At 40.1% G+C, this 12,712-nt stretch overlaps 1 protein-coding gene across 1 annotated transcript in view; it reads right to left on the reverse strand.

The window, feature by feature from the left end:
* Positions 1 to 384: 384 nt before the first annotated feature.
* The window catches only part of KCNK10 (potassium two pore domain channel subfamily K member 10), a 123,865-nt gene continuing 111,537 nt past the window's right edge, over positions 385 to 12,712 (reverse strand). Inside the window, exons 6-7 of the mRNA XM_038406177.2 lie at positions 10,002 to 10,144; positions 385 to 7,570 (exon numbers count right to left, since the gene is read on the reverse strand). Of these exons, the coding sequence (XP_038262105.1) occupies positions 6,947 to 7,570; positions 10,002 to 10,144 (767 nt within the window). The 3' untranslated portion in view covers positions 385 to 6,946. The remainder of the gene's footprint in view (positions 7,571 to 10,001; positions 10,145 to 12,712) is intronic.

Here is a 12,712-nt window from a genome sequence, read left to right on the forward strand (position 1 = left end):
GGGGTTCCCCTGCAAAGCACTGACCTAGTGCGTTTCCATCATGTGAGGAGGTTTGTGCTATTCCTCCTTCTTCATATCATACCCTCCCACTACCACCACTATATGCATTACTCTGACAAACAAAGAGTAAATATGACTGGGGTATACATGAAAATGCAAAGTGGATGATGCTGATAATTTCAGTTATACATTGATTTCCATAGCTGTATGCAAAAGGAAGATCAGTGCCCTAACCGCAGCACCTCTATCTTTTCCAGGAGCTAGTTTGAACAAGTGAGAAAGAAAGAACAACAGGAAAAGTGTTTGTAGCCTCCAGAAGGTCTTTGTTGCAATTTTTTTCCATCGTTGAAAAACATTACATCATAAAATAAAGACAATAGCAGCAAAACTTATTGAGCTGGTACAAGCACATTCCGCTTGGTACCCTGGCTAATGACATTTATGAACTCCTCCCTTTTTTGAAAATGCCTTTCTAAGCACCATGAAATCTTACAGAAAGAGAGAGAAAAAGCAAACAGGTAGTCTATCTCTGCAAGTGTATTTAATTATTAATTATTACTATAATCTGAAATGGGCCAGAAACAGACAAAGTGGATCCAAATCCCACATGCAGATACCCCCAAAAATCTAAGGAAGTCACTATCAAATCCAGATCTCAGAACTCCACATCAGACTTTCTTGGCTCAGTCCACCAATCCAGAACATCAGACTAAAACGCCTTTGGAATACTGGCAAAATTCAGTCCAAACCTATATCTGAATCTGAATTTTGCAATTTGAGCCCAGATCGATCACAAGGGTCCAAATTGGGACACTGGATCTGAACCCACTCAAACTGTGAGGCAATTCCAATCCAGGAGCCAATTCTGCCCATTTCTAATTATAGGTGATAATATACTTCTTTACTCTGGGATCTGTGAAATAGCTAAGGCATAGACTGAAGGCTGGTACATTTGGTTTGCATATCAATTGAGGCGCCTTTCTCTTCCAGCACACAGCTCTTATGAAGAGGAAATGTGTATGCGTAGAATAGATTCTGGAGACAAAAATATTCTCTCTCACACACCCACAAATTGATGGTAACCTGCTAGTGATTTACCCTTCAGGAGCTCCAAGTGGAAAGCCAAAGCCCAGTTGTCTAGACAGGCATCTGCTAGAATGATGTCCTTTTTCTGCTAAATAAGAAGCATCTGTATTTCAGACTGAGAACACTAGGCCGATATGTGACCTGCATACTGCCATGGGACAGTACAGAGATTTAAAGTGAAACTAGATTTGGTGAGGGACATCACCATTTAAGTTTCGTTCAAAAACTACATAGATGTTTTAGTACAAAGTGTGTGCACACAGGGTTTTATTTACAACCGTTTAAAACACATGTTGTTCACGAGTGCCCACAAGCAGTGTGAATGGGACCTGTGATTAATGTGATTTATTTGATACAGCATGATCCAGCCTAACTATACCATGTCTCTACTCCTTTAAAATTATCCCAGCTTGACATTAGCACTGGCACCTTGATAATATCTGATTTTAATAATATGATGCAACATTTGCCAGCATGATTATGTGGTTGTATCATATCATTGAAATACAGTGAGAACAAGAGAGTAGAAAGATACTAAGGCTCAGATCCTCAACAGTATGTAGGTGCCTAACTCCTATTGAAATCAATGTTAGGCACATAAATACCTATGATGATCTGGGCCTAAGATCTTTTCCCTCTTTATTTAGTTGCATGCTGTGAACTAGGGGAATATCTTTGCATTTCAGGTAGTTCTGTTGATTTCTATGTGTGTTTCCTTTTTGCTCTGGGTATTTTATTGCCTCAGGACCCACTTACAGAGCTGTATTTATTACTGATATGCCATACCATTAAGTGTGCATGGCACCTCACAGGTGAATTTTAAAAATAGCAGGTCCAAAAGCCACAACAGACCTCTAGTGACTCTCCCAAAATCCTGGGAATTAGCCAGTCTCCAAGTGACATCCCGGCATGCATTTTCCTGGAAAGTACATCACTGAGGCACTATTGTTTCCCAGGATAAAATGCTAAATAATGCAAACTCTGGTCTTTACATGGTATTTTTCTTCCTGGATGATGGAAAAAGCCTGGGAAGCAGATCTCAGGTTATTTTGGTACCATCAATGGGCCCTGGAAGCAAAAAAAGCACATAAACAATGTATACAAAAACACAAATTCAGAGAAAGGTTTCTCAGGGTTTGTCACAACCCTCATTTCCTTTACATCCACTGGTTTAGGGAAGACCCTGCTGCTCCTAGAAAGCACCAGCTCCAGCCCATATTTTATTGATGGTGTTGGGTAAGAAATGGACATGAGCAAGATTCCTCCTGAATTAGCAATACTCGTATAAAACACAGAGACAAGGGAGGGGCTGCACTGATTTAACAAGCACATAACTCCACCAAGAGTTTCTGGAGACATCATAAACCCAGACAGCACAAGATCAAGTGATTTATAATGTCACCCTAACACCCAAGATGGGATTAAATGAACGTAAATCATTGTGACCATTTATTTATAGGTATAAACCCATATAACCCATATAATCTGTGAAAGAGTGAATTAACCCCACGGAGAATCTCACATGGATGAAGTTAAAACCCTTTCTCGAAACAGCCAGATGCTCATGCAAATATTGCCAGGGATGGAATAGAATGGAGCCACCTGGCTATCCAGGTGCTTGTAATATACTAACAATGATTAGTGTCTCAGCAGGATCTCCAGGGGGAAACATCAGAACCCTCCTGCACAAGAGTGAATTTAAACTGGAGCAGAGGGGCGTAGAATTTGTAGGAAAATATGCAGCTGGTTTGGCTTCCTGGATTTGGGAGCTATGGCTAAAGACAATCAATTTCCTTAGTAGTTTAAGGCCAGATTCTCATGTCTAGCCATGGTGTGCTCAGTATAGCAGCAAGGAGCAAAGTGGATTTAAATCATCCCTTTGCTCTTCCAATCCTGGGAAAGCTGCTGGGAATCAGCAACCTGAAGGTATGGGTTTGGGTTTGGTTCAGCCCATATTTCATTAAAACATTCAAGAATAGTGCAACAACTCCACTGAAATGACATTAAAAGCTTTTATATATTTATGAAAACAAGAGAACAGGGATTTTAGCCATGCTTCTAGTCAAGGCTTCAACTGAGATGGTTTCCCAAACTGCTGCATACAGGAGATGTGCTTTAAAAAAGAAGAGGTGAATTAGGACTTTATGACATCAGATTAGCTGATTAGAAATGTCAGTCTGGCTTTCTGTGCAGTCACTGCCACCCTCTCTACCGTATCATCCAAATAATCTACATTAAACTATTTAATGTGCAATGCCTGACCATGAAAGCAATCAGATGAAAGGATTCCTATTCAGAGACAAGACTGTCAGCTTTCTCAGCAAGTTTCACAAATAAAGGGGTGGGGAATGGAGCTCTCTATTTTTTGAGGCGATGTCTTTCATGTGAAAGGTCATCCAATGTTAGGCTTAGTATCTCACTGGGAGTTTAGCTTGGATCACCCTTTGTCCCTTGATCAAAAACATTCAAAACCAGTAGATGTCCAAGACAGTCCCTAATGAAATGTCAGTTGGGGAATTATGTATAGCTTGGCTACGCAGCAAGTGAGGGGAGACATGCACACTGTTAGAACATGAACAGTAAACACAAAGGATGGTGGAATCAAAGAGGCAAAATAGTCCAGTCCTCTCTCTCAATAAAGCTGCGCTTGCTTACACCAGGTCTGAATTTGGCCAATAAACACTGCCTCCATTCATTTAAAGAGTTTATGCTGAGGTACATTCCAGACTTTCTCCAAACTGTCGGTTTGCCTGACCACATGGAAAAGGGGAGGGCAGTACTCAAAAGAATGGCTGATCTGCCTTTCCCTGACCCTGCACAGTGTAAATGCACTTTGTAGGACTAACTCTTATTTCTTATTTGCAGGGAAGCTATGCAGGGAGCTTTTCTACAGCTTGTACTATATGGTTTAGGGGAGAGATCAGACTGGGGATGTTATTGTCTTTTTACACTTGCTAAGCAAGATGAATTGCTACATCTGTACTCTATGCTTTTGGAATCCTCCTTCAGTTCCAGCAAACTGAACAAATAAAGTGCAATATAGGCTTTCCAGACAGCACTTTAATTAGACAAGGATCCAGATCTGAATGTCCCTTAACCTTGTCTGGAATCCAAACCCAGATCTGACTTTTGCAGCTAGTTCCTAAGTCCATAAAACCCCAGATCTGAAAAACATAAACATTAGTGAGTCCAGATACAGAGTCCTGTGTGATTCATCTATTTGGGACCTATATAGCTAACACAATATGATACAACTTATTTCAGAATGAGATAACAAGGGATTTGTTTGCAAGTGGCATTGTGAATGTCAGAATCCTGATTACAGCCCACATTTGGTTCAGCTCCCACATGAGTCCACAAGAGTGGGAGGAGGGCAAAAGCACTTGTATTCCTTGGCTAGACCCTACTCCCTGTAACGAGGTCTGGGATTTAAGCATGGCCATGGCCCTATCTCTTCAGCACTGATCTGTCAGAGAAGGGAGTGCACACTGCACCCATTCAAAGGGTGGCAAAGATGCTGCTTTGATATGTGCACCATTGGAGCCTCCAGGAGGAATTCCAGCTGAACCAGCCACAGTGCTTCCTGAGGCCTCCGGCTATAGAGAAAGGCTACAGAGCAAGGCTCCTCCACACAAGCCAGAATCTAGCCCAGTATCTTAACAGATTCATCGGGGACTAAGCAAAATCCAATTTTTACTTGATCTTATTGGGCTAAACCAGTCTGAAATTACTGCAATTTCTCAACCAGTGATTTTTCATTCTTAATTCTAGGACAGCTGGTTTTCATAAGCAAATTGAGTTAGAACACAATTTTTCAGGTGCTGTGAATCTGTAGGGAAAGAACATACTCAGAGTTCTTTTTGCCTCCTGCAGCAGTGACTTTTAGTTCAGTGTTGCAAATTGTGCACAAATAACTGCATATGCTAATATGCACACTAATCATTTTCATGTGCAATTACCATGAACATATTCACAGCCTTGGCAACTGTGTATGCAAATAACCAGTCAAATGTTTGAGTATCCATTTGCATGTGATATCTCAGAAAATGCAAACAAAAATTATGTTTTTATGGCACGCACTTCTGAAAATCTTTGCCTGCATGACTGGGAAGTGCTTGGTTGTATGAATAGCCAGGAGGACTCAAAACGTGTCTGGAGCATATCACCACATTTACTTTGGCAACCTACAAGGAATGCTGTTAGAATTAGAGTACTTTGCATGAAGGCCAATTTGAGGATTTTGTGAAGAGGGGGGTTTGGGGAGGATAAGTTGTGCAATTATGTATGTCTCATTTCCAGCATGCAAAAAACCTCTCATTTGTAATGGCAAGCAGTGCACCATATACACATTGAATGCACCAGGCCTTAGTGTTGTTTGCAGTTCCCATGAATTATTTCACAGTCTTTTCTCTTAATGTTCACTTTGAAGTCTTGGGACATTTGTGCTTCCCATATTCGCACGTCCAGTCACAGCGACAGATACAAAACTCTCACAGTTTGGTTGTGTTTCATTGTTTGTCTCAAAACACACAGAGTTATGTTCAGAGTCTATTGAGAAAAGTGACTTAGAGACAGTGAATATCGAACAAAGAAAATAAACTGAAAGGGAAAGAAATCAAATAAATTAATCAAAATACTTATTTTAAAAGTTACAAAGTAAGATGGTGTTAATGGCACTTAAAGCTATAAGCACTTAAAATATTTCCATCGTATTTTATGATCTTCTGTTTTTTTAGTTTTTTGTTGGTTATTTTCTTTTTTTGTTTTGTTTTGTTTGGGTTTTTTGTTTGATTGTTTGTGGAGGGTGTGACCAGCTCCTATCTAAACCCTAACCCACCAAAAGGGACATACAGCCCTGAGATTCTAAGGTTGCTCTGGTCCTCATTTTAGTATTTTAAATACTCTTAAGTCTATTCTTTAAAATTCCAATTCAGCTACAGAAAACAGCCAGTTGCTGACATCATGCAAAGACTATAGCTTTCTTTCAGTCTTTGTAGTATTACAGCATTAAAACTGAACTTCCTTCAGTGATATAAAGTGTGAACAAGAAAATTTTTAAAAAATTGGCCCACTATTTGATGCATCAAGCAAAACATTATATATATCTTTTCCCCCCTCTTTTAAACCATGTAGTTTTTGAACTTGCTTTTTATTAAGTATTTGCGAGTTTATATCAGATATTTCCTCTGAGGGAAAGGAATTTTTTTTTATATTTTTGTATTTTTTTTAAATGAAAAAAGCAATTACATCCTTCAATATGTTTGCCTTGATTTCACAACCAATGTCCAACTGGCTTCCAAGTCCAGGGACATGCTTTTGGAGTTTAGAAAGATAATGCATCTGATTTTTAAAATGAAAAAAAATCTAGCTTGGATCACGTGCCAAAATGTAAACTCAGCCTGATTGAAAGTTGCTAGTTCATCCCAATCATTTCTCCTCTTTTCAATCACCAGTGGGAGGCTCAGTGAAGCCATGATCAATTTAAAAGACACACAGTTCCCGCCTCTTTTTTCACCCTCCCACGGGTTCTTCTAACATAGCTGTCCTTTGCAAACATTATGCCATGATGGTAGCATTCCAGTTGTATTGCCATGGTAAGTTTCTCCCTTTGCTTTTTGCCACTGTAATTTACACAGGCTGAAGTTCTCCATGTGTTGCTTTCTGTTGCCATTCTCCAGTGCTGTATTTCTGATTCATTTTGGCAGAGCAAGCTTCAGTCATTATGGCACAGTGAAATATTCTTCGATGCTATGTAATTCAGACTGAATAAGGAGTCTGTGTAAGGCACGTGTCTCAATATATATATGTATGTATATAAAAACACTAACATAATTTAATTAAAGTCAAGCATCTTTTACATTTAATTTCTGTCTTCAAGTAATGTTTTGTTTTCATATTCCCTTTCTTTGGTTTCGGTGGGGATAGTTCCATTTTCCAGGTCCAAGTGTTGCTGAATACAGTTGGTCAGGATAGCTGTGCTAGAAGAGTTCTCTGAGTTACACATCTTCTCAGTCTCCTCTTCCTTCTTCTCTTCATCCAAGGAGAGGTGTCGGAAGGTCTCATAAATTTTCCGCACATCTTCGGGGATGCACTTTTTCAGGTCTTTGTTTTTCCTTTTGGTCAACTTGGATGAGGAGCCAAACTTGTTGATGATGTTGTCCTCAGATGACCCCTGCCCATGCTTGTTGAGCTGTTCTGTCCCTTTAAGGCGCAGGTTGTTAGGTCTGTTGTTGATGCTTTCCTGAGATGAGGCCTTGAAGCGTCCCGTCTCCAAGGCAGCGAAGACAGAGCGTTTCTCTGGAGAGAGCATATCCAGTGAGTGGGCCCTCTGGTCCAGCCCTAGGCGCCTACGTTCCATGCTCCGAATGGTAGCTGCCCTCTGAAGCTTGTCATGGATCTCCACACTGAGCCGCCTCCGGGTTTCCCTGAACTCAGCAGTCACGTTGGCTTTCCATTCGGCCGCATGGGCTTTTATTTCACCAACCTTCCGGAAAACAAACAAACAAAAGCATGCTAAGGAAAGAGAGAAATTCTCACTGTAGAATAATAACACACATTCTTACTGTATGTCATAGAATTAGAGATTGGTCAGAGCTGAAAAGTCTACATCTGGAGCCAGAGCCTGCTCCCAACTTCCCCAAAAATTGGCAGTGGTAGCATCAGGCTTAGCTTTAATCATACTATGGGCTAGTCTACCCCGGCAACTCTAAAGCACTGCCGCGTCCACGAGGGCCGTAGCTCCCAGCACTGGTGCATGGTCTACACTGGTGCTTTACAGTGCTGAAACTTGCTGCGCTCAGGGGGGTGTTTTTTCACACCCCTGAGTGAGAAAGTTGCAGCGCTGTAAAGTGCCAGTGTAGACAAGCCTTCAGTCTAGACTGGCTAACAACTTGTATCCCCATCTTGTATAGGTAATTTGTTTATCTTCTTTCATTTGGCTACCACCAGTTGACATTTTATGTCCAGCTTGAAAGTTAGAAGGATACTCTCACACTCTTACCAATCCTTTCTTCATTAGGGAAACAATAAAACCACTGATTGGTAATCTCTGTGCACTCATCAGGTAGACAGGCAACTCAAAGAACCATCAGCAACCAAGCATTTTTCCATATGAGGATTTGAGATCTTTAATAACTGAGAAGTAATAAACATAATTATATATAGACCTATTTCCCAAATTGTGATCATAATTACACCTGTGCAATCCCATTGAAGGTTCTGTATTGAACCCTGCAGTAATTAATTTAGGTAAAATCTATATTCTTATTTAATTATTTTAAATACTGGAAGAGACTTATGGTCCATTTAGGTATCCTGGTATCCTCTCTCAGAAAGTTACCAAATGCTTCAGTCTTTAATGGGAAGTGTAAAAATCTCCATAATTCACTTGAACTGTCCAAATACTATATACCAAAGTGTTGGAATTTCTTCCAAATGCCAGCAGCTGATCAGTTTGTTTCCCAAAGCACGAGGATTGAAAACACTTGGGAAATTCTCTGTGGGTGCTTCAAGGAGCCATACAGTTCCATTCAAATGTCCCTAAAATATTTATTATTATGTTATGTTTCTAGCTACAGGTACATGAATGCAGAATAATGACTTAGGAATAGGGAGCTCACATAGCTACTGTGTTGTACAAATATTTCTTCTGACACAGAAAAAAGAGAGAGAAAAATGAATAAATGATGTTGCAGCCCATCCAGGCCTTTCCCAAGGTCCAACTTGAAAAGAGTAGAATAGATTTCAGCTGATATCACATCTGATCAGCCCACCAACACAAACCAAATTCTTCCATGATGTATCTCACTTTGGATACATCCTTGGAGATGCACCAGAGACATACTTGGCCTCAGGTAACTCAACTGACTTCACAAATAAGTCTTGATAATGAACAGCAGTACTAATTTGGCAAACAACTTGTTGGTTATGCATTCTCTAACTAATCTGCCAAAGTAGATTTTGTTGGGGTGTAGGAGAGGTGAAATTAATTACATTTTGCTTAACAGCATAATGCTGGAACCAAGGCAGCTACCCTCACTTTCCACCCTGATTATTAGTGAGTCACTAGTATATTGTCTTCCCTTCCCCATGAACTGTGGAGGACAGTGATTTGGTTGAAATTAACCAAGGGCAAGTGGTACTAGGACACCAACTGCTCTTGCCAAAAGTGACTAAAGTTTCCTCCATTTTTTTAAAGTATCTTTCTAGTGATATTGCTACTTTGTTTTTAGCAGAGATGGGCCTGAACCCAAACCCTGACTCTGAACCACTATCCCTGAATTTGGGAGAAGGGCAGTTCAAAATCCACCCCAGATTAAAGTTTGACTCTTGCTTTATAATGTGCTGAACCAAACCCTGGGGTCAAATATAAAAGATATGCTATACCTCAAACAGAAGTTTGGGGCTTGATGTAGGAATTACTGGGTGAAATAGTATGTTGGCCTGTGTTATACAGGAGGCCAGACTAGACAATCATAATGGTCAGGCCTAAAAAAGAAAATCTATGAATCCCCAGTCCTTTGCGAGTGAGAGGAAATTAAATTCTGGATCCTGATTTTATGGCAAATTTCTAATTTTGTGGTGGAGGCTCTCTTCTCTTTTCCCATAATCATAGTGCTATAAATTCTAATATCATGCAATCTCTATAGGACTATAATGCTAATGACAGAGTCTGATTCTGTCAATTCCTTTTTTTTCCTCCCTCTCTCATTAAGGGATCAAGAGATCAGAGCCATTAAGTCACACACTAGAATACAAAAAAGGAAGAGGCTTGAAAAGAAGCAGCCAACAGGGTAAATAAAAGGGATTATTTTGCATTGGTTCAAATAAGGTACCATCCCTCCCTGGCTAGCAGTGATCGGGCATTTAAAGTTCTCTTATAAAGTGATAAATCATTGATCAACTAGCAGTCATACCTCTTCTTTTGTCTTCTTGGATAGAACTCTTAGCCAGTCTCCAATCATACTCAGGACAGCAGCAAAGTAAGCAAGGCCGACGAGGATCCAAAACCAGACTAAGGGCTTGTACCACTCCCGATAATGGATATCAGTATTTCCCCCTGAAATAAGCATACATGGTTTTATTCATGTTTAGGAACCGTGAGGTGGCAAAAATATTTAACACCAGGCCTTCTACAATTCATGGAAACTCATGAAAGTATTTCCTGGTTCTCATTAGCAGCTTCCTTCGTCCTACAAAATGACTACAAGTTTGTCTGGTGTGAGAAACAGCTGGAATCACCAAATCCCCTCCTAAACTGAGACCCTTCCTAAAATGGTTTAATATTCTGCTGCTGTGTGGCTGGTCAGAATATTCTATAAGTTTTTTCTTTACCTTGAATAATATTGTGGAGGAAGGTATTGGATCCCCAGTTTTAATGCTTGTTTAAGAGCACAAACAACTTTTCAAAGACTAACCCTAATACAGGTAGAGAATATCATTTTCTGATATACCACACACTATATTTAAAACAGTGATAGACCAGTAAAAGCACCCCCCGTAGAATATACATTATGGAAAATATTTTGATCTGAAGCACATTTCACTAAATTCTACACATGAGCCCAACCTGAAACATCATATTGGACCCTTCTGACTATTCAGGGCCATCTAGATCCAGAGTTTGGATTTGGGCTCTTCACTTGTTATATTTTCTGTTTTATCTTAAACAGTTTCAATCCAGATACAGAATCTAATTTTCCTGTTTTACATTTTGGCAAATAATTAGCATATTTCAATTTATTTAAGGAAGACGCACTCCAATGTTATACATCTATATGTTTATAGCCATAGACAGAACACAGGATTTTTCCCCACTAACAACCCATGCTACAATTTAATGTTTTTCCCCTGAGCTTTTACAGGCTGTTTGCAATCTGATATATTCTAATGAGCCCTTAAAATGAGTTTTACCCAGCCTGAGCATGAGTGTACTCACAGTGATTGAATACTCCCTTGAAAGCCCAGGCATTCAGGTGCTGGCAGGGACCCAAATATTGTTTTTGATTCTAACCTCTCTTCATACACACAATGAATCACTTTGCCTTTCCAGTCCTCCACCATGTGAACTGTGAACCAGGGGGAGGTGGGGGCTGTCATTGCTATAGTACAATGAGGCCATTCTGGTCACACATGTCCCAGTGGAATCTTTCTATAAAGTGGATCGCTGTGGTCTGCCACACTGAATAGCCGGGCAATGAATGGAGTGCCACACCACTTTTCCCAGCCTATCAGATTTTCAGCAACAGCAAACACTTTTTCCAGTTCACAGAGACACTGTACCAAATTCTCAGATGGCATAAATCAGTGCAGTTCCCTTGTTATTGCTTTACCTCATAGGAGTATATCTTTATCCCCATTTTACAGATGAGGAAATTAAGAAAGGGAGTGATTAAAGAGTCTTCCTCACAGTCTCACAGGAAATCTGTGCCAGAATCAAAATAAATCGCAAATCTCCTGCTCCAACACTCCTATCATGAGATCATCCTTGAGGCTTTTGGGTTACATTCCATTTGGCTCTAGTAAAACACCGGCTGTGGGCTGCTGAAAAATTATGGATTTTATTCTTCAGGCCATCTTAGTTATCAGACAATTTTTTTTTTAGATTTAAAGATTTAATATTTTAGAATTAAATTTCTTTAAAAAAAAAAAACAGCGAGGAAGGGAAAGTTCCACAGACCCAGGAAAAATATTGTGAAACACCCACATTTCTTTGGTTACCTTCTTATGATACCACAAAAACCCAACCATCAGTGGATTCTTCTATCCATTATTCTTCACAATCAAATAGTTAAAGATGGACCAAAGTCAAAAAATTCAGATCTGGATCTGAATTTTCCCATAGTTCAGGTGTATTCAGATCTGGGGTTTGATTCAGGCCCATCTGCACAGATAACTCATGTCTTCCCTACCAAAATAAGAAAGGGAGGGTGAGGGGACTGTTTATAAAAGAACAACTTTTAGCAAGCAAACTGATTGCCAACTGGTTGAATTTGAATTGTTTTAACTCACTCAGATTTCATTGGTGTAACGGGAAATAACAGGACAATTGCATAGTACATCTCTTTGCAACACAGGGATCCATCCTCGTCTCAACACATTTGTTAAAGCCAGTAAACATTAATGGGAATGGATTTCACATACTAATGGGAGAACAGATGCCTCTCGGTTTCTAACCACCTTTTCCTCAGCAAAGCTTCTGTGACCACCAATCCCAGGACAGCCCCTTTGCTGGTAATTGACAGGGCTGAATATTTATGGTACCTGTTTAGGACTGTACTCATCCCAGAAAGTACACCGTATCCACATGACACTCAAATGCACATTCCCTTAGTCCCATTTCACTTCTAATGTTAGTTTTCCTTAATGGGATGGCTGCAGTGTCAAAATTTCTATCAAGGTTAGAGAGTAAAATCCTGCAAGCTGTCTCCTAGAAAGCTACAGCTCATGCAGGAAGCTGTGTTCCTGTTACAGCAGCTATCAGCTGTACTGGACAGCACAGCTCATAGATGCTCCCACATGGCCACCCAATGGGAAAGTCTCATCAGTGCATCCCCTTAGCTACTTGTTTCACCTATTAAGGCCTTTATCAGTGTGATGCAAAAGGCACTACTACAATTCAGATGTC

Source organism: Dermochelys coriacea, chromosome 6 (assembly GCF_009764565.3).
Source record: "Dermochelys coriacea isolate rDerCor1 chromosome 6, rDerCor1.pri.v4, whole genome shotgun sequence".
NCBI lineage: Eukaryota > Metazoa > Chordata > Testudines > Dermochelyidae > Dermochelys > Dermochelys coriacea.